General features: G+C 43.1%; 1 protein-coding gene across 1 annotated transcript in view; it reads left to right on the forward strand.

Moving 5' to 3' along the window:
- The first annotated feature begins 1,584 nt into the window (after positions 1–1,584).
- UNC45A (unc-45 myosin chaperone A) overlaps positions 1,585–19,400 on the forward strand; it is a 35,460-nt gene continuing 17,644 nt past the window's right edge. The window contains exons 1-8 of the mRNA XM_040414115.1: positions 1,585–1,704; positions 5,345–5,503; positions 6,016–6,052; positions 6,522–6,697; positions 6,964–7,056; positions 7,452–7,619; positions 15,961–16,300; positions 18,543–18,714. Of these exons, the coding sequence (XP_040270049.1) occupies positions 1,681–1,704; positions 5,345–5,503; positions 6,016–6,052; positions 6,522–6,697; positions 6,964–7,056; positions 7,452–7,619; positions 15,961–16,300; positions 18,543–18,714 (1,169 nt within the window). The 5' untranslated portion in view covers positions 1,585–1,680. The remainder of the gene's footprint in view (positions 1,705–5,344; positions 5,504–6,015; positions 6,053–6,521; positions 6,698–6,963; positions 7,057–7,451; positions 7,620–15,960; positions 16,301–18,542; positions 18,715–19,400) is intronic.

A 19,400-nucleotide genomic window follows, 5' to 3' on the forward strand; every position in this document is an offset into this window, starting at 1 on the left:
GATATGGGAGTAATGAGAGGCATAATGAGTGCTAATAAGAGGCATAATGTGTCATCAACAGATGCCCCCATAACAGTGTGTCTTCCACAGATCCACCATAACAGTGCGCCTGCGGAAGCAAGCAGAGGACGGCACAGCAGACGACTGAATAGCTTCTTTTGTAAGTAAATTGTTTTATTATAAATGTATCCCTGCATACCGCAATTCTCTCGTATTTTGTAATATTATTTATATATACTTATTTTGTTTTTGTCCCCCCATTTTTGACTGTGGTATCTTTTTGCCCCCCCTATATATTGTTCCTAGAGTCGCCACTGCCGCGGGCACTGGCAGCCTGGCTGTCACGACTGTCACTGGCAATTTTACTTGCATCCCTGTTCTCTAAAGGGGCGGTTTTAGGGGGCGGTCCTAGGGGTGGGTAGGGGAGTGGCCAGGGGAGGGGGGGGGTGAGTTCCACCACGTTTTCAGAACCACTGCAGTCTACGGGGCTATTCACATGGACGTTTTTTTTAACAGCCAGTGAGTAGCGGCCGTAAAAAAAATAGGACATGTCCTATTTTTGGCTGTTTTCATGGTCAGGCGGACCCTACTGAAATCAATGGGACCGGTTAATGGACGTTTAGGATCCACAAAACATGGACAACGGCCATGTGCGTTCCGCATTTTGTGGACCGCACATGGCCGCCACTATGATAGAAATGCCTTTTCTTGTCCGTGGCTGCAGACAAGAATAGGACATGTTCTATTTTTTTGTGGGGCCACGGAACGGAAGTGCGGATGCGGACAGCACATTTTATAAAAAAAAAAAAAGCCAATGAAATTCATCCATTTTTAACGTCCATAAAAAACGGATGCAAAATGGACAGGCGGACAGAAAATGAAAGGACAAATGGTTGAGAAATGGCCATGAAAAACTGTCAGGGACATTTACTAAGCATGCTGCACCAGATTTATGGTGTAAAATGTGCCAAAAAGAATGGTGTATTGATTTGCGCCAAATATCAACAGTTTTCTTCAGAATTTTCACCATAAAGAATGCATTATGCCAGAAATGAGTTATAAATGTCAAAGTTTGCGGGGCTATCAAATTGGCGCATATATTACGCCTCATTTATTGGCAGAAATGGGTCCAATTGTTGCGGACAATTAAACCAGTTTATATGGCGGTGTTATGTGTAAACATGAGCGTTTACTTGTCGGCGGCACATTTGCTTGAGGCAATTATCGGGAACCAGCGTTTGTAATATCCATCCCAATAATTGCCCAGTGTAAACGGGGGTAAGCAGTGTGTAGCGGCCTGGGGTGGTCTCTGCCTCTAAGAAAACGCCTTTTTTATTCCCACCATGCCGATTTAACGGGAGGCTTATGCTTAACAAGGGGTTTACATCAAGGCGTAGAAAAAAGTCTGTGGCGTAAACTGCTGGGTGACCAGATGTGCAGCCAAGCACTGTTACTGCAGGACAAAGTCCGCTCTGCTGCATCAGTCACATTACTGTGATTAATAAGAAGACGGGCAGAAGAGGACGGGCACGGCCATATTTGGTATTGGAAGGGCGCTTGGAATGGCGTCACAGTGGGCGGGGCCTGGCGCGGAATGTACCGGCCGCACTGAGGTGTAGGGCGGGTGCGGCAGCTGGGAAACATCGCTGCTCCGGTTTAGGCCTTCGTGCACACCTGGAGATGGGGGAGAGCAACCCGGACAAGGTCAGCATGGAAAAGCGGCGGGAGGACTGACCCGGGGGATAATGTCCTAGTGTCTCTCTGCCCATTGCGTTATATACTTGTACCTCTGGTGAGAAGTTGTGACAGACTCGTCACCTGCACCGGCAAAACTGCTATAGTCTCCTTATCGGAGAAGAACGCTGCACAGCGGTGGGCTGTGCAATTTGCATGCGGTAGTAATGCGGCTTTTTTTTTATTTATACAAGTCCTCAGTTTAAGTATTTCCTATGGGGTTTTGTAGCTGCAGCTAATGGGGCACATTTTTCAAACTCGCCTGTTATTGGTCATAAAATTAGACAGGAGTATTTCATTCTGCTCTGCTGTCTTTGTTTTGCTGAGTATTTATTAACCCCTTGGATACCGGAGTTTTTTTTTTCTTCCCTGAGCTGTAACTTATTTTTATTTTTCCGTTCACATACTCCTATCAGGGCTTATTTTTTTGCTGGACAAGTTGTGCTTTCTAATGCCACCTTTTATTATGACACAATGTAGTGGGGAAAAAATTTCAGATGGGTTGGAATTGAAAAAAAAAAATACAATTCCTCCACAGTTTTACGGGTTTTGTTCGTACGGCGTTCCCTTTACGGAAAAACTGACCTGTGCCCTTCATTCTCTGGGTCAGTACGATTACAATGATACCCCATATGTAGTTTTATTTTTTATGTGTATATAGTGTAAAAATAAATTGAAACTTGTTAAAAAAAAAAGATATATTTTTATTTCAATCTCCGTATTCTGACCCCCATAACTTTTTTTTTTTTATAGTTATACCTACTGAGCTGTGTGGGGGCTAATTTTTCGCAGGACGATCTGTAGTTTTTATTGAAACCATTTTGGAGTGTGGGTGACTTTCTCGTCACATTTTATTCCCTTTTTTGGGGGGGGTAAGAGAAGTAATGAAACAATTGAAAATCGGCCATTTTGACATTTTTTTTATTAGTAGCATAGGCGTTTTTGGACATGGTGATGCCTATAATATTTATATCTTTTTGTTATTTATGTGTTTATTTTTTTATTATAAGGAAAAGACGGTGATTAAAATTTTTATATATTTTTTTTATATATATATACATATAATATATATATATTTTTTTTAAATGGTTTTGTAGCTCATGTTTGAGGCTACAAGACGCACTTATACCAGCATTTTTTTTATTTTATTTTTTATGATTTTATTAAATTGAAAATCAATACACAACTATACCAGCATTTTTCATCAAGATCCATGATGAGAGCAGAATTGCTCATTTCTTATGTTGGCCTTAGAGATGAGCGAAGTGAGCTTCGGATGCAAAAAAAAAATAATTTGTTATACTGTATGGAGATTCGTCTCTGAAGTAAGTTATTAATGAAGTCGCGCGAGACTTCATTGAATAACTTCCGTAATTAATTGTTACAGTGAAAAACCACTTCAAAACTTGGAACTGAACTCAGTTTCGGTTCCGAGTGGTACCTTTCGGTTCCAAGGTTTTTCACTGTAATAATCAGTTACTGAAGTTATTCAACAAAGTCTTGCGCGACTTTGTGACTAACTTACTCCAGCTTATCAGAGCCCATACATTCTAATACTGTATGGAGACAAATTTTTTAGCTAAGCAACTTCGGATGTATCCTCCGAAGTCGCTTCGCTCATCTCTAGTTGGCCTGTCACCTGCTGGCCAAAATAAGAATTGCAGCTCCAATACCCTGGGTCTCTTTAGAGAGACCCAGTGTGATGAATTCAATTACCAGCATCCTCTGCGGCCTAATAGATAAGAAGCCTGGAAGTGCTCGCTTCCGGGCTTTTTTATCTTTTAGATGCCATAATCAAGTGTGACTATTGGCATTATTGCTGAGCGCAGTCATTAGCTGTGGGTCTCTGCTGTTTCAAACAGAGGAGACCCTCCAGCCATTGCGCCCGTTGCACGCGCAACAGTCTAAAACAGCATTTTTTAGACTGAAAACAGATGGGGACACTATAGTAAATGTGCCCCCCCTTCTCTGGTCTGCTGAGAATGGCATTTGTGTGGCCGGTGGTTTAAAGCTGTGATCGCACCAAGAAGCAACACAACCATTCTTGGCCAGTTGTCCATAGAGAAGCTGCCGGATGCAGGGGAGCGTGTCCAGCCATGGTTTATCTCCATTCAATGCGGCTAAACCACAAAGGGGTCCATGGTACTGAAATTGGAAAAACTGCAGCAGAATGTCCAAATCTGCCATGTGTACAGCCTGCCATCTGCCATGTGTACAGCCTGCCATCTGCCATGTGTACAGCCTGCCATCTGCCATGTGTACAGCCTGCCATCTGCCATGTGTACAGCCTGGCATCTGCCATGTGTACAGCCTGCCATCTGCCATGTGTACAGCCTGCCATCTGCCATGTGTACAGCCTGCCATCTGCCATGTGTACAGCCTGCCATCTGCCATGTGTACAGCCTGCCATCTGCCATGTGTACAGCCTGCCATCTGCCATGTGTACAGCCTGCCATCTGCCATGTGTACAGCCTGCCATCTGCCATGTGTACAGCCTGCCATCTGCCATGTGTACAGCCTGCCATCTGCCATGTTTACAGCCTGCCATGTTTACAGCCTGCCATGTTTACAGCCTGCCATGTGTACAGCCTGCCATGTGTACAGCCTGCCATGTGTACAGCCTGCCATCTGCCATGTGTACAGCCTGCCATCTGCCATGTGAACAGCCTGCCATCTGCCATGTGAACAGCCTGCCATCTGCCATGTGAACAGCCTGCCATGTGAACAGCCTGCCATCTGCTGTGTAGCCTTATAGTAATGCTGCTGGAAATGGCTGCACTGAAAATTTCCATTTTTAAAGGGAACCTGTCCCCATGAAATGCAAAGATTCAGTAAAACTTGCAATTTATACAGTTATATCTCTGCTCTTACTGTGGTTAGGAGCCATGTGGGCGGTCTTATCAGTGACTGACCGTAACTCGCTATGCTTAGGCATGCAGGGTTAGCTGTCAATCACGGAGTCAGACCGCCCACATGGCTCCTAAGTATAAAAAGAGCAGATGCGTAAATGTATAAACTACAGGTTTTTCTGACTCTTTTCCCATAGAACTATATATCAATCTTCTCAGCTCCTCCTGCTCTATAACATGCTGCCTGCAATGTATTTCATGGGGACAGGTCCTTTTTATAAAGGGTTTATCTGATACATTGGTGGCTTATTGGTAGAAAGTGCCACCAGTGTCCGATTAGTGAGGGTCCCACCTACTTGACTCCTGCCGATCACAGGAACAACAGAGGAAGTGGTCGGTGACGACACTGGTAGAAAACCTAGACTTGTCTCCTTCAGTAGCAAGAGCATTTGTGGGTATGGATAGCAGGGAAACAAAGACGATAGCCTGGACCTACCAGGAACTGAGTGCAGCTACAAACTGGGCACTGCTATATCTCTATGGCAGGGATCTGCAACCTCCAGCGCTCCTGCAGTTCTCAAACTACAACTCCTAGAATCCTCCTTTCACTTCTATATAGGAGTTAGAAGAACAGCTGAGTAAGTGTGAATGCTGGGAGTTGTAGTTTCTGGCAATCGGTGGGGATCCCAGCGTTCAGACCCCCACAGTCTAGCGGATCAGAGTACCTCTTTACATTTTTTGGCGTTGCTTGTGTTCTGTAGATGAATTCTGAAAACCTCAGAGAAGACGGTAACAAGCACTTCAAATCCGGAGATTACGAAGCAGCGTTGTCGTGTTACACGAAAGCACTCAAGCTATCCAGTGATAAGAGAGACGCGGCCGTATTACATCGGAACCGCTCCGCCTGCTACCTGAAGCTGGTATGTGTAGAGAACTGCCGATGTCTCAGACCAACACGTTTCCGTAGCTTCCAGTAACGGTGTGCTTGGAAATAGTGAGGATGCTATTCACAACATGATGGGGAACATTCATGAATAGCAACCATTAGAGGGGTTGTCCAGCTATTTAAACATGCATTCCGCCACTCCGTTTCGACTCCTTTTACTGCTCCCCATCATGCAAACATCCAGATAGATGGGGTCACGTGCTTCACCTCAGACGGTGATTAGCCTGAGCAGTTCCATGTCACTGCCCGGTCATCTGCCGCTTGGGGATTTATCACTCCTGAAGCCATTTATTGGTTGCAGCAGTGCACGTGAACCCTTCTATCCAGACGTTTACAGGACGTCGACAGGAAGGGAGGTGGAAAGGTGTGGTAGGGAGCAGGGGAGTATGTTTTTTTTTTTTTTTTTTTAAAACCAAACTATAAGAGCTAAACCGGTATTGTCATGAATTATTCTCAGCCAGGTAAATACTTGTCCGTGTTTTACAGGAGGATTATGAAAAGGCAGAAGAAGATGCCTCTAAAGGTGAGCGGAAGTGAACTTTTTCAGTTTACATATTGTTGGTTTGTATAATGTTAGGCTCTGTTCACATCTGAAATAGATTTTCAGTTTTTCTGTTTTGTCAAGGAACAGAAAAACGAAAATTACGGCAGAGACCTGACGGCCCCTGTTGTCTGTCATTTTACTGTAACTTAACACATCGTGCAGTGTCATTATTATATATATATTTTTTTTTGCTGTTTTTGAATTGGAGGTCTCTAGCAACCTACAACGCAGATGTGAACACAGTCCTATTATATATTTTAATTTTTTTTTCTTAAATCACGCCATAACTGTAATAATCCAGTTTTTTTCATGGAAATCCAAAGCTAAAACAACATACTTCATGCAGTTATCTCATCACTGTCTGTAGGTATTTGAGCTTTCTGAATTGCTGTACCCTTTCTCTGTGCAATGGATGGTTTAGCTTACAATTAGTTTATTCATTCCATAGCCATTGGGGTGGATGGAGGTGACGTGAAGGCCCTGTTCAGACGCAGCCAAGCCTTAGAGAAACTGGGCAAATCAGACCTGGCAATACTTGATCTTCAGAGATGTCTCAGTCTAGAACCGAAAAATAAAGTGTTTCAGGACGCTGTGAGGAACCTAGGAGTGCGGGCGCAGGAGAAGGTATTCAGATTAATTACTTATTAAAGGGATTTTCTAGTCTGAAATAAAAAAAAAATTACAGAAGAGAATTATTAAATCAGGTTTTTATTCTAAACTTATTTAGAAATGGTCCGGTTTTTATTTTTACTTGATTCACTTAAATTCTTGGGTTTTCTCACATACCTACATCTAATGTCCTTATGAATAAGCAACTGGATGATTAGATGTGATTAATTTTTATTTTCTGTTCATAAATATTATTGTCGTATTTTTATAATTTTCTATAGGTTCGGCTCATGTCCACTACAGACTCCCGGGTGGACCAGATGTTTCATATTTTGCTTGATCCTGAAGAGAAAGATGTTGAAAAGCAGCAAAAGGTATTGATTGACTAGGAAGAAATTAAAGGGGTATTCCCATCTTTGACATTGTGGTCATATTGCTAGGACATGCCTCCAAAGTCTGATAGGAGCAGGTCCAACCTCTGGGACCCATGCTTAGAATGAAGACCACAAAATGTCGGAGGGTGCACTGCTCATGGGCGGCCGTTCTCCATTAATTTCTATGGGACTGCCGAAAATAGCCACATATGCCGCTCGGCTATTATCAGCAGTCCCAGAGAAATAAATGGAGGCTGGCTGCGCATGCACAGTGCGCCCTCGGGCACTTTCAGTGTCGGTCCTAGTGATATGACTCCAGTGTCAAAGATGGGACAACCCCTTTTATTGTCAAGGTAGTCTAGGAGGATGGTAAGTTATATATTTTACTTTTGCAGGCGGCACAAAATTTAGTAGTTTTGGCTCGAGAAGATGCTGGAGCAGAGAAGATTTTTCAGAATGATGGGGTCCGTCTCCTGCAGCGGATGCTAAACACCAAAAAATCAGACATGATGTTGGCTGCTTTGAGGACACTGGTTGGACTCTGCACTGGTCATCAGTCTCGAGTAAGAATTCATTTTACATTTCAGTCTAAACTCTAAGGCTTTGAGAAGCTGAACTCTAGTGCTGTAATTTCATTTTACATTATGCATTTCTGAGATATTTATGCATTAGACATGTATTTGCCACCAGGACTTCTTTATTTTTATGTAATGATCTTGTGTAGTTGGTTACTATTAATTAATGCTTTACTTTTTGCATTTGCAGCTTGCAAGTATTAATTACATAGCAAGTTGCTCATTGCCTTTCAGTCAGTTCTATCAGACAGGTTCCCTGACAGCTCATTTCTACTGAATATTCATTTAAAGAGCCTCTGTCAGCATGATCAACCCTATTAAACCAGGCATATGACCTGGTAGGGTTGACCATGCTGATGAAAACAAAATTTTCCTCTTGCCTCCACAACGGCATTACCAGGAGGTTACTCCGCCTCCTTAGGGGCCGGAAACAACTAGATCAGTGCAATAAAATGCCTCCTCCTATATCCTGTTCCAGTTGTTTCCTGTCCCTCAGGATGCAGGAGAGTCAGTGCAACTATCCGCACAGCCTTTGGGTTTGTTGTCCCTGTCCTTGACCGGAGGGCTGATGCAGGGGGTAGAGACGCGGGACTCGCGTTACTTGGTCCTTTCTACTCCTTGGCGTAAGTCCGGCGGATGCTGGCAGCCCTGGGCTGTTTGTCCCTGCTCCAGATGGCAAGCGTAGCGAGATATGTTGGGGGCGGAGGATAGCGGCTATTTGCGTTCCAAGGGACGCATGTACACTAACACTGAGGGGGCGGAACGTTGTCTCGCCAGAAGTGACGTTGCGACGCGATGACGTCATCTGGCTGGCGTCCCTCACCGCATGTGAGAAGAGATGTGATATGGCGCCAATCCTGGGAACAAGCACAAGACAGTGTAAATCTGGCTCTTGTTGGGGCCCACACTGCCTGTTCCTGTTTTCAAAGAACATCGGCTATTCCTCATGTGTAAGATGTCCCTGGTCTCTGAGGGAGACGCTGGCCGCAAGTCTTCTGATCATCCCAGGCCCTCCAGCCCGGTAAGCCTCTTCCAGGAGGGACCATACTCTAGTCTTGACAAATATGTATATTTACACTGGGTGATGGTCTGCAGGTACTATCTGCTCTTAGGTGATGGCTCCCTTTTTTTACACTTAATCTGTGAGTCAGACTTAGACGAAGGTGAAATCTCTTCTGATGCGGGTTCAAGTGATTTGGACTATACAGCAGTTGAGGAAACTGAGTCCCTTCTAAATAAATAAAATAAAAAATGAGAGCTACCATTAATTTTGAAGAAAGTGAGGAGCCCCTTACAGTTCAGGACCAGATGTTCCTAGGGTTTGGTGGCAGAAAAAAGAGGGTGTTCCCGGGCCATAATAATATAAGGAATATAATAAATAATGAATGAAGGGAGCCTGAAAAAAGACAAATAACATACAATTTTTTAAAAGAAAATATCCCTTTACGGAGGAGGACTCTGCTCTTTGGGATAAAGCCCCAAAAGTTGACGGCCCTATTGCAAAAAATCAAAAAAAAAATCTTCACTACCCTTTGAAGACATTTGGATTACTTAAAGACCCAATGTACATAAATGTGAAGCCCTTGTTAAAAAAGCATGGGAATCTTCCACAGCCACTTTTAGACCTGGTATAGCTGCCACATATACGGCCCGAACCCTTGCCTTATGGTTATCTCAGCTGGAGGAACATATTGAATCGGGCATTCCTAGAGAAGACATTTTGCAAGCAGCGACTTTTTGGCCGATGCATCTGCGGATATTGTTAAGTTGTCTGCTGCATCCACCGCCTTAATAAACGCTTCTCGCATGGTCTGCAAACACAGCCTCAAAAAATAGACTGTGTTCCATCCTATGTGAGGGAGATAGGCTGTTCAGATCATCATTAGATGATATTCTGGAGAAAGCTTCAGATAAAAGGAGAGGTTTTTCTATGGAATCAAAATATTTCCACCAAAGACGTAATCGGTTTGATCAAAAAAGAAAGGGATACAACACAAGTTGGAAACCGTCTAAGAATAAAGGGAAGGGATTCATTTTTAATTCGGAAAGAACCCTCCGGCAGTCTTCCAAATGACGCCAGAGCCCCGGTAGGGGCAAGATTAAGGGACTTCTCCCCGGCGTGGGGAAATATTCATGCATCTCCCTGGATTATATCCATAATCAAAAGTGGATACCAGTTAGAATTCCTATCAAACAAAAAGTTGATAGTGGAAAAACAAAGGGCAATGGAGGATCAAAATTCTCTACTGCTGGAAAAAACAGATATTATTCCGGTTCCCTCGAAGCAGATGGGATTGGGATTCTATTCCCCGATTTTTTTCCTAGTAAAAAACAAAAAAACAAAACAGAACCTTGAGAGCAATTAGAAACTTGAGGGACCTCAACAAACACATTCGTTACAAAAAATTCTAAATGGAGACAATAAAATCTACCATCAATCTACTTCAAAGACACTGCTTTATGTTAAACTTGGATCTTAACCTCTTCAGGACACATGACGTACCGGTACGTCATGTATGGTTCCGATCACTGCTTGGCGGGCGGTGATCGTAACGCGGTGCCTGCTCAAATCATTAAGCAGGCACTTTGGCTAGATGCGCCGGGGGGTCGGGACCCCCCCCCCCCCCCCCCATGTCGGCGATCGCAGCAAAGCGCAGGTCAATTCAGACCTGCGGTTTGCTGCGCTTTCTGCAGTTTCTGATCGGACCGAGGGGATCAGAAACTTTAAAATGCCGAAAATATAGATTTTTCACCCTTGAATGATTTTATGCCAGCTGGTGGTGCAGGGGGGGGGGGGGGGGGTTGCAGGCAGTGCGGGATCCCGCCTGCCGCACCGCCTGCCTCCTCTTGAATATTCATTGGCGTCCAGTGGGTATACCAGAGTGTCAGCACATTGCTGACACTCTGGTATAAACGGCTGACATCTGTTTAGCCGTTCCTAAAATTGAAAATTTGCCAAAAAATTGAAATTCTGAAATTTTATCTGTATTTGCCAATAACTCTTGTGGAACACCTAAAGGGTTAACGAAATTTGTAAAATCAGTTTTGAATACCTTGAGGGGTGTAGTTTCTAGAATGGGGTCATTTTTGGGTGGTTTCTATCATGTAAGCTTCACAAAGTGAGAATGGCCTGGTCCTGAAGGTGAAAATGAGCCCGGTCCTTAAGGGGTTAAAGATGCATACTACCATATCCAGATACATCCGGGATATCAAAAATTCCCAAGACTAGCAGTCTGGCTGGGGGAGGAGGTGAAGCATTTTCAATTTCAAGTTCTTCCGTTCGAGTATTTACAAAAGTTATGGCAAAGGTAACAAGCTTCCTTCATCGCTAATTGCCGCTCCTTCAAAGAAAAAACTAGAACTAAACTTACAATTCACGATGGACACGTTATCCAAACTGGGTTAGTTAATAAACCCTCAAAAATCAAATCTCATTCCAAGTCATAAATGTGTGTTCCTGGGGGTGCTCCTGGACTCAGATCAGATGACCTCCTTCCTTCCATTAGGGAAAACAGATCTAATTCTCAAAGTGTCCGAATTTTATCAAAAACACAGGGTGTCAATCAGAGATAATATGACCATATTAGACCTCATGACTTCAGCGATCCCTTCAGTAAAGTGGGCCCAAGCTCATTCAAGGGTTGTCCAATCTTTTCTCTTGGACGTCTGGAACAGAAAACAGACATCTTTAAACAAAAGGCTAACTCTACCGTCAAGGATAAAGTTGCCTTTTGGACTGGTGGCTAAATCTAGAGAACCTTTCCAGAGGTGGAGTGGCGTCAAATAGATCAGATTGTGATGACAACAGATGCAAGCAGACAAGGTTGAGGAGCTCACCTAGAGAGGTGGGGTCTACCAGATATCGACCTCTTTGCTTCAAAAGAGAACAAAAAAGTTCAAAAAATGTTCTCCTTATCCCATCAAGATCTGGTTTCCGGTTCTAAAGTCCCTAGCAAAACAGGACTTTTGGCAGCTTCCGCAAATCCTGGTCCTATACCACGGCCTAGTGACTTATTGCGGACATTTGTCAACTCCGGCTGATGGCTTGGAGGTTGAACGGGCAATCTTAAAGGGTAAAGGATTATCTAATGCAGTTAGACACATTAATGCACAGTAGGAAGCAGGTGAGGTCTAAAATATATCTTTGAGCCTGGAATTCCTTTTTACTGTCAGTATCAGAAGTCTGGAACCCATCCATGTCCCCGGATGTCAGCGTAATACTGGTTTTCCTTCAAGCAGGCCTGGAAAAAGGCATCAGAGTAAGTAATCTGAAGGTACAGGTATCAGCCCTAAGTGCCTTCATGGGTACCAAATTGGCGGGGCTGGAATTATAAGTTTTTTTTTTTTTTTAGGGGTGCTAGTAGAATCCGTCCTTCTTTCAGGTTCAAGATGTCTCAATGGGACTTAAATCTGTTCCTTTCAGCACTCATGGATACTCCCTTTGAACCTCTAGATAGCATTTTAGAAAAATTGCTTTCCTTAAAAACCGCTTTTTTATTGGCAATTACCTCTGCCAAGAGGGTAAGGGAGATCGATATCTCCACCCTATCTTACAATCCTGGATGATAGAATAATTTTACGACACTCACTAAGTTTTCTTCCTATAGTAGTCTCTAAGTTCCACTGCCAGAAAGAAATATCTTTTCCATCCTTTTGTCCTCAGGCGTCTTTGGGAAAAGAAAGAAGATTCCAGAACTTAGATGTTAGAAGATGTGTTTTACAGTACCTTCCGAAAACTAAGGACTTTAGGAAAACAGATTAATTATTCATCCAGTACCTAGGACAGAATAAAGGGAAAGCGGCAAGCAAACCCACTATAGCGCGCTGGATTAAGCAATGCATTATACTTTGCTATAAGGAAAAGAACATGTCTCCCCCAGTCAATCTGAAGGCTTATTCAACCAGAGTGGTTTCTACTTCCTGGGCAGAGAGCGCCCATGCGCCCTTAGAAGAAATTTGCCAAGCAGCCACTTCTAGTCTGTCTACATTCTTCAGACATTATAAACCTAGATGTAATTTCTAATAAGGACTTGACCTTCGGGAGCAAGGTTTTGTCAGCTGTTATCCCACCCTAGATAGATTCTCTGTTAATCCTCCTGGTAATGCCGTTGTGGAGGCGAGAGGGAAAAAACATAAATTACTCTTACCGGTAACTGGATTTTCCTTTTAGCCGCCACAACGGCATGTAAAATTTCCTTCCATGAATTAATTAATTTTGCTTATGTTATTTTGTTATTCGGGATGGTAATCTTGTTTTTCATAAAAATTTGTGGCATTTACCTTTTGAATTACTAGGCTATTAACTGGAACAGGATATAGGAGGAGGCATTTTATTGCACTGATCTAGTTGTTTCCTGCCCCTAAGGAGGCGGAGTAACCTCCTGGTAATGCCGTTGTGGAGGATAAAAGGAAAATCCAATTACCGGTAAGAGTAATTTATAGTTTTTTCCTTTCTCTGTAGTTTGCAGCATTGAGAAGATATCATTACTTTTATCTTTATGCAGATTTGGCAGTTCAAGCACCGACAGCCTGATGTAGCTCCTGGAGCATTGCTATGCCCTATGGTGCTCAGTATACCCCCTCCTTGGATTGTCGGGGCTGGACAGCCCTGTCTAATAGTGTCTCCGCTGTGGCTCACTAATTATTGGTGGACCAGCGATATTTATGGTGTGAAAACAGTGATTGTGGCTGTGTGTTAGCAAAATCAGGTATTCCCTTAGGCATGCATGATTTTGTCAGTGTGCTGTGGCCAGTATGTAGGCATTCATTAAAAATGAGGTCTAATATGTAGGCATTCAAGGGAGCGAGAGCTGTATGGGAAGAAATGGTTACCTTGCGATCCTCCCAGTAGCTGAGCTCCCCTGCTGTGTGTGAAGCCGCTCTCACGTCCACTTCCTACATATTGGCCACAGAGCATTAGCAAAATCATGCACTCCATGAGGCATCATTAAACAGGCTGTCCTGCCCTGTCAAACAGGGGAGGGGAGTGTGTACTTGAGGGCCTTGGGTCATAGCAGTAACAGTGCTCCAACAGCTAGGCCAGGCCCTTGGTGCTCAAACTGCCTAATTTGCATAATGCAGGCTACAGAGAAAAGAAAAGCTATAGTTTTCATCAACATCATATGCAATATGCCTGGTTAAATAGGGTTGATCACGCTGACAGAGGCTCTTTAAGATAAATTCTGAAAAAATGTAAGCAGATAGCCTGTTTGCCAGAATTATATCTTTATAGCCGTTGTAGCTCCATACCCCCTGCATAGCTATATAGTTATATAAGGGGAGTTCAGAAGCTTAATGTGTACATTAACATCAATAATAAAATGGTATGCAATATGCTCTTAAAATGGTTGTCCAGGATATTTTTTACTAGGGAAAAATGCAGCATGCTGATTAAATAATAAAAGCACTTAAACTTACCTTCCCAGCCACCTCCCATCCAGCGCTGCTGATCCTTCCACTTCCCCAGGTTGCCAATAGCGATGTTTTTTTTGTTTGCCTGCGGCAGTGTCGTTCCATACACTGCTGCAGCCAATCAGTGGCCTCAGTGGTTTTATACTGTACATTGCTGAGGATAACCAAGAAGGGCTGCCAAAAAGATCAGTAGTTACTATGTCAGAGACCAGTGTCACTGTGTACACCTACCAAACAGCAATAAGACCACCTCAAAGAATATGAAAAAATGCCTTTGGCAACAAGCTTTATACAAATAAACCTACAAAAAGTTGCCAGTCCGCATGATTATCATCAAAATACTTTATTAAACAATTCATAGGGAGATTCAAAAATACTTTAAATACTTTAAAAACAACAGTGCAGGTAAGATGGCGACATCACTGGAGGGGACACAAGGGCAATATCAAATAGCAATAGTCATCAAAAAAGGCCAGAGGAAAGTTCAAGTGCAAATGCTGGCTGCACTAGCATCAAAAAATATCATACAAATACCCATAATGTATCTCTGTCCAGGATGGTGCCAACCCCAATGCACGTTTCGGCGATCCTTCGTCTGGGGGTCACCGTCCTGTCTTTTTTGCGGGGCCGCAGAACATGTCATATTGTTATCCGTTTTGCAGACAAGAATTGGTATTTCTATCATAGAGCAGGACCTTTGATCCACAAAATGCGGAATACACCCGGCCGGTATCCGTGTTTTGCGCATCCACAATTTGCAGTCCGCAAAAATGGATACGGTTGTGTGAATGAATAGCATTTATTTGTTGGATTACTGAGACAGAAGTTTCCACTAGAATTCTGGCGACATGTTGGTGTAGATATAATTTTTTGTGAAACTAGGTGTGCCCTATGGTGATACAATTACCGCAACGTTTAGGTTAACTCGCGTTAGTAAATGTGTCATCAGAATATGAACTATTATTTAAATCACATTTAAAAAAAAAATATTATTTTTATTTTATTTATTTTTTTAGAAACTTTAGTGATTTTTGATTTTAAATGTCGCTCTATTTAAAAAATATATATAAATACAGTATATAAAATTGTACAGTTTCCTCACTGGCCGCTAGACTTCCTAGTCTGTATGGCTGTTCTCAAAGAAAACTGCATGATTTTAAGATATTTTTTAAAATAGAGATAGGGACATGTGAAATAAAAAAATAAATAAAAAATAATCACCAAAAAGTCTAAAAAATATGTTTAGCTTAAAAACCAGATCTAAACAATTGGTCCTTTCAGATTATACATTCACATTAAGCTGTTATTTTTATTCTCCTCTGTGTAATCTAGTCCTATACACTAAAACATGAAAAACTGCTGTGGGTGAATACTTTTCGTGGGTGCTCTGAATGCAGATTAGCAGTGCCATTTGGGGGGGGTCTCTGCACAGTCTGGCATTGTCCTATCCTATCAATGCTGCCATTAATAGACTGTGCGGGCCCCCCACCCCCAACCGGTACCACCCATATGTACAGTTATCCATACCCTTCCAGCAGGAATAATAGAAGAACGGCACAACCTAAAGCCATAAGAATAGATGCTCCAGAATCGTTATTACATGGAGAATATTTAAGTAGCTCCTAAAACCGAGATGTCAGGAGAGGTGACAGGACCTCTTTAACGTAAAAAGTATTGGATAATCTCCCCTTTTGGTCGTATGCTTACTAGTGAAGACTGGTTACATATTAGGGCTGTGATGTAGAGTTTGAGAAATGTTTCTGCCGAGTAGTCATTAGACATTTATACAATGTACGGTATATAATACTGATTTAAGGTTTAGAATACTGAAAATGTGTTAAATATTTTAAGATAATGGTAAAGCCTTGTTCTTCAGGGATCTGTTGTGTTTTATAACTTTTTGCTCTTGTATGTCTAGACAGTATCAATCCTCAATGCTCTGGGTGTGGAGACGTTCTGCACAGTGATGGCAGTGGACAATGAGCCGGTCTCCCTTGCTGCTTGCAGTGTCCTGCATGCTATGTTTGATGCTCTCAAAGAAGGCATGACAAAAGATATTCGAGGGAAGGAAGGTGCAATTGTTTTGGATCCTTCCAAGGAACTGAAGTCAATGATTCATCATCTGCTGGAAATGTTAACTCAACCAAGTGTCTCATCACATGGCAGAGAGAACTCCCTAAACCTTCTCATCAAGGTAGTGCCTCGAAAGTCACTACGTGATCCCAACAATGGGATGACATTGTGGGTCATAGACAATGGTAAGTGTACCCTTAATCAAATCAGTAGTGTGGCTCTAGGCAAGGAGTTTTGAATTATTTGAAATCTGCCATTCTCCTGCCCTCTCTACAATACTTTCTGTATGGTGAGAGGTAAACAGATATATACCTAGCGGCACTTCTTCACCCTGGATACTCACCCCTTCTCCATGTACACAGACTTACCTAGATCTTTAAAGGGGTTTTCCGAAACTTAAAGGGGTTGTCTCACTTCAGTAAGTGGCATTTATCAGGTAGAGAAAGTTAATACAAGCCACTTACTAATGTATTGTTATTATCCATATTGATTCCTTTTCTGGCTGGATTCATTTTTCTATCACATTATACACTGCTCGTTTCCATCTATACAGACCACCCTGCAATCTATCAGTGGTGGTCTTCTTGCACAATATCGGAAACGGCATCAGCCTCTCTGGTGGCCGGGACCATGGGAGCGCACATAGGCTAGTGCTTTTTCCTATATTGTGCAAGCACGACCACCACTGATGGATTGCAGGGTGGTCTGTAACCATGGAAATGAGCAGTGTATAATTTGATGGAAAAATAAATCCAGCCAGCAAAGGAAGCAATATGGATAATAACAATACATTTGTGAGTGGCTTGTATTAACTTTCTCTACATGATAAATGCCACTTACTGAAGTGAGACAACCCCTTCAAATACTGATGACCTATTCTTAGGATAGGTCATCAGTATCTGATCGGTGGGGGTCCGACACCAGCTGATGAACTGTTTGAGAAGGCAGTGGCGCTCCATGGGTGCCGCTGCCTTCTCTCAGCTTTTCCTAGGACAGGGACATCACGTTCATTGGTCACATGGCATAGGCGCAGTTCAGTCCCATTGAAATTAATGGGGCTGAGCGCAATACCAAGCACAGCCGCTATACAATGTACGGCACTGTGTTTGGTAAACATGGAGAAGGCCGCGGCGCTCACAGGATCTGCTGCTGCCTTCTCAAACAGCTTATTGGCGGGGGTCCCAGGTGTCGGACCCCCACCAGTCAGATGCTGATAATCTGTCCTGAGGATAGGTCATTAGTATTAAACCCCTGGAAGACCTTTTTAAATAAATTGGTCCATTTCCTAAAATCTAACACTGCATACATACCACACAAATCTACTGTGCTTCTATATGACAAGCATGTACCCAGAATACATGCATTCCCGCAATTTGCACACACAGATAATTAAAGGGGTTTTCCAGCCTCCTGATATTGATGACCCATCCTCGGGATAGGTCATTAATATCCGGTCAGTGGAGGCCAGACAACCCAGACTTCCACTGATCAGCTCTTCCCTGCAGCCTCAGCGATGGAATTGGGGTACTTTGGGACAGTAGACTTTGTGCATCCTGTCCCATTCAATCGTTCAAAGTATAGTAGTCGTGCTATGTTACTGAAGCTCAGCTCCTATTCACTTTAATGGGAAATAGGCTGCAGTAACCCAGTACGGCCACTGCACTTTGAACGGAGCTGTGCATATTTTTCTATTCAAAGTGCTAATTCCGCTACCAGAGGCTGCGGAGAACAGTTGATCAGTGGGGATGTGGGGTGTCAGATCCTCAACGATCGGATATCAATCGTCTATCATGAGGACAGGTCACCAGTGTCAACAGCCTGGAAAACCCTTTTAAAGTATCGCTGAGCCTTTAAAGAAGATATATCAAAGATTTTGGTAGATAGGGTCTGAGTACTGAGACCCCCACTGATTGCTAGAACGAGGAAAGTGAAATATTCACATAGTGAGCCCTCTCTCCTCCTTGCAGTCCATCTTAATTCCCTCTGCTGCAGCAAGGAGAGAGATTGCTCTACTCAATTGGTGGGGGTCTCGGCACTCAGACATCCCATTCCCCCCATCAAAATCTTTGCGATGTCGCTATGACATATCAAAAGTTATTTTTTATTTTTTTGAAAGCCCAGTGACACTCTAACTCATATAGAGCTGTCACATTACAGCAGCCCCCTCCCTCTCCATTTCAACAGAGATGCTTCTTGCAGCACTGCTGCTGCAGTTTAGCCCATATACAATGTGGCACCCATCGCCTGAGGCAGGTGCTTTATTTTTGGAGACTATCAGGACATGGCAGATTGCGGGTTGCGGTGTAACATTTGCTTACATTACTTGCGGTACAGGCAGTGCTATACAGTGGTCCTGGACAGTTCTTGTAGATAAGTGCCAATATACTTTGAGGATGATCCCAGTAATCTAATCTTTGTTTGGCTTAGGTTTAAAGAAAATCCTTGAAGTTGGAGGTTCATTGGAAGAGATTCCTGGAAGCCTGGCAGTTACAGAGACGACCAGGATGAGCGCTTCTGTACTTTTGAACAAGCTTTTTGATGACCTTAAATGTGATGCAGAACGAGAGAATTTCCACAAGCTGTGTGAGGATTATGTTCGGTAAGAAGACTTAGAGTAGTCGATTTATACCTACAAATGGAGTTTGAGATGACAGGTCACCCATGCCCAAAAAGCAGCCTGTAAGTACTTTCTGTAGAGCTATTGTATCAGCAGAGTGGACCCCCCGCTGATATGTGCCTGTAGTAAGGAGAACTTTAAATTGAGTTGGTGGTCTCCTCACTGCGCTTGGCACTCCTGTTCCTGTCGTCAGTGAGGGACCCAGCAGTGGGCCCCCAGAGATCACACATTTATCACCCATCCACTCCATTCATAGTTCTCCTTACTGTGGTCATGCAGTGAGGAGGAATGTGGCCCCAGGACCCCCATTCTAGTGATCATGGGATCTGTGGATACATGTAATTTGTTGAAAAAGCCTATATTAGGGCTTGTTTAATAAAAACCTAAAAGAAAATGTGGCCTTATTGTTAGAAGCAACCAATCAGATCTCTAGTTTCATTACTTGTAATGCTCTGAAAAATGAATCCTGCCCTCAAATTGATTGCTACTAGCAATAAAGCCAGTTTTCTGTTGCCCAGTTTTAATAAATAAGGCCTATTGTGAAATGTCTGTCCTACTTGGTAGTGCCAGCTGCCTTGCCTAGATCAGTGGATAGAGATCAGGATTTTAGTAAATCAGAGCAAATATGTTTCTGTCATGGACAGCAGTCAGTACATTGCTGGTGTTGT

The sequence above is a fragment of the Bufo bufo genome, chromosome 1 (genome assembly GCF_905171765.1).
Source record: "Bufo bufo chromosome 1, aBufBuf1.1, whole genome shotgun sequence".
Lineage (NCBI taxonomy): Eukaryota > Metazoa > Chordata > Amphibia > Anura > Bufonidae > Bufo > Bufo bufo.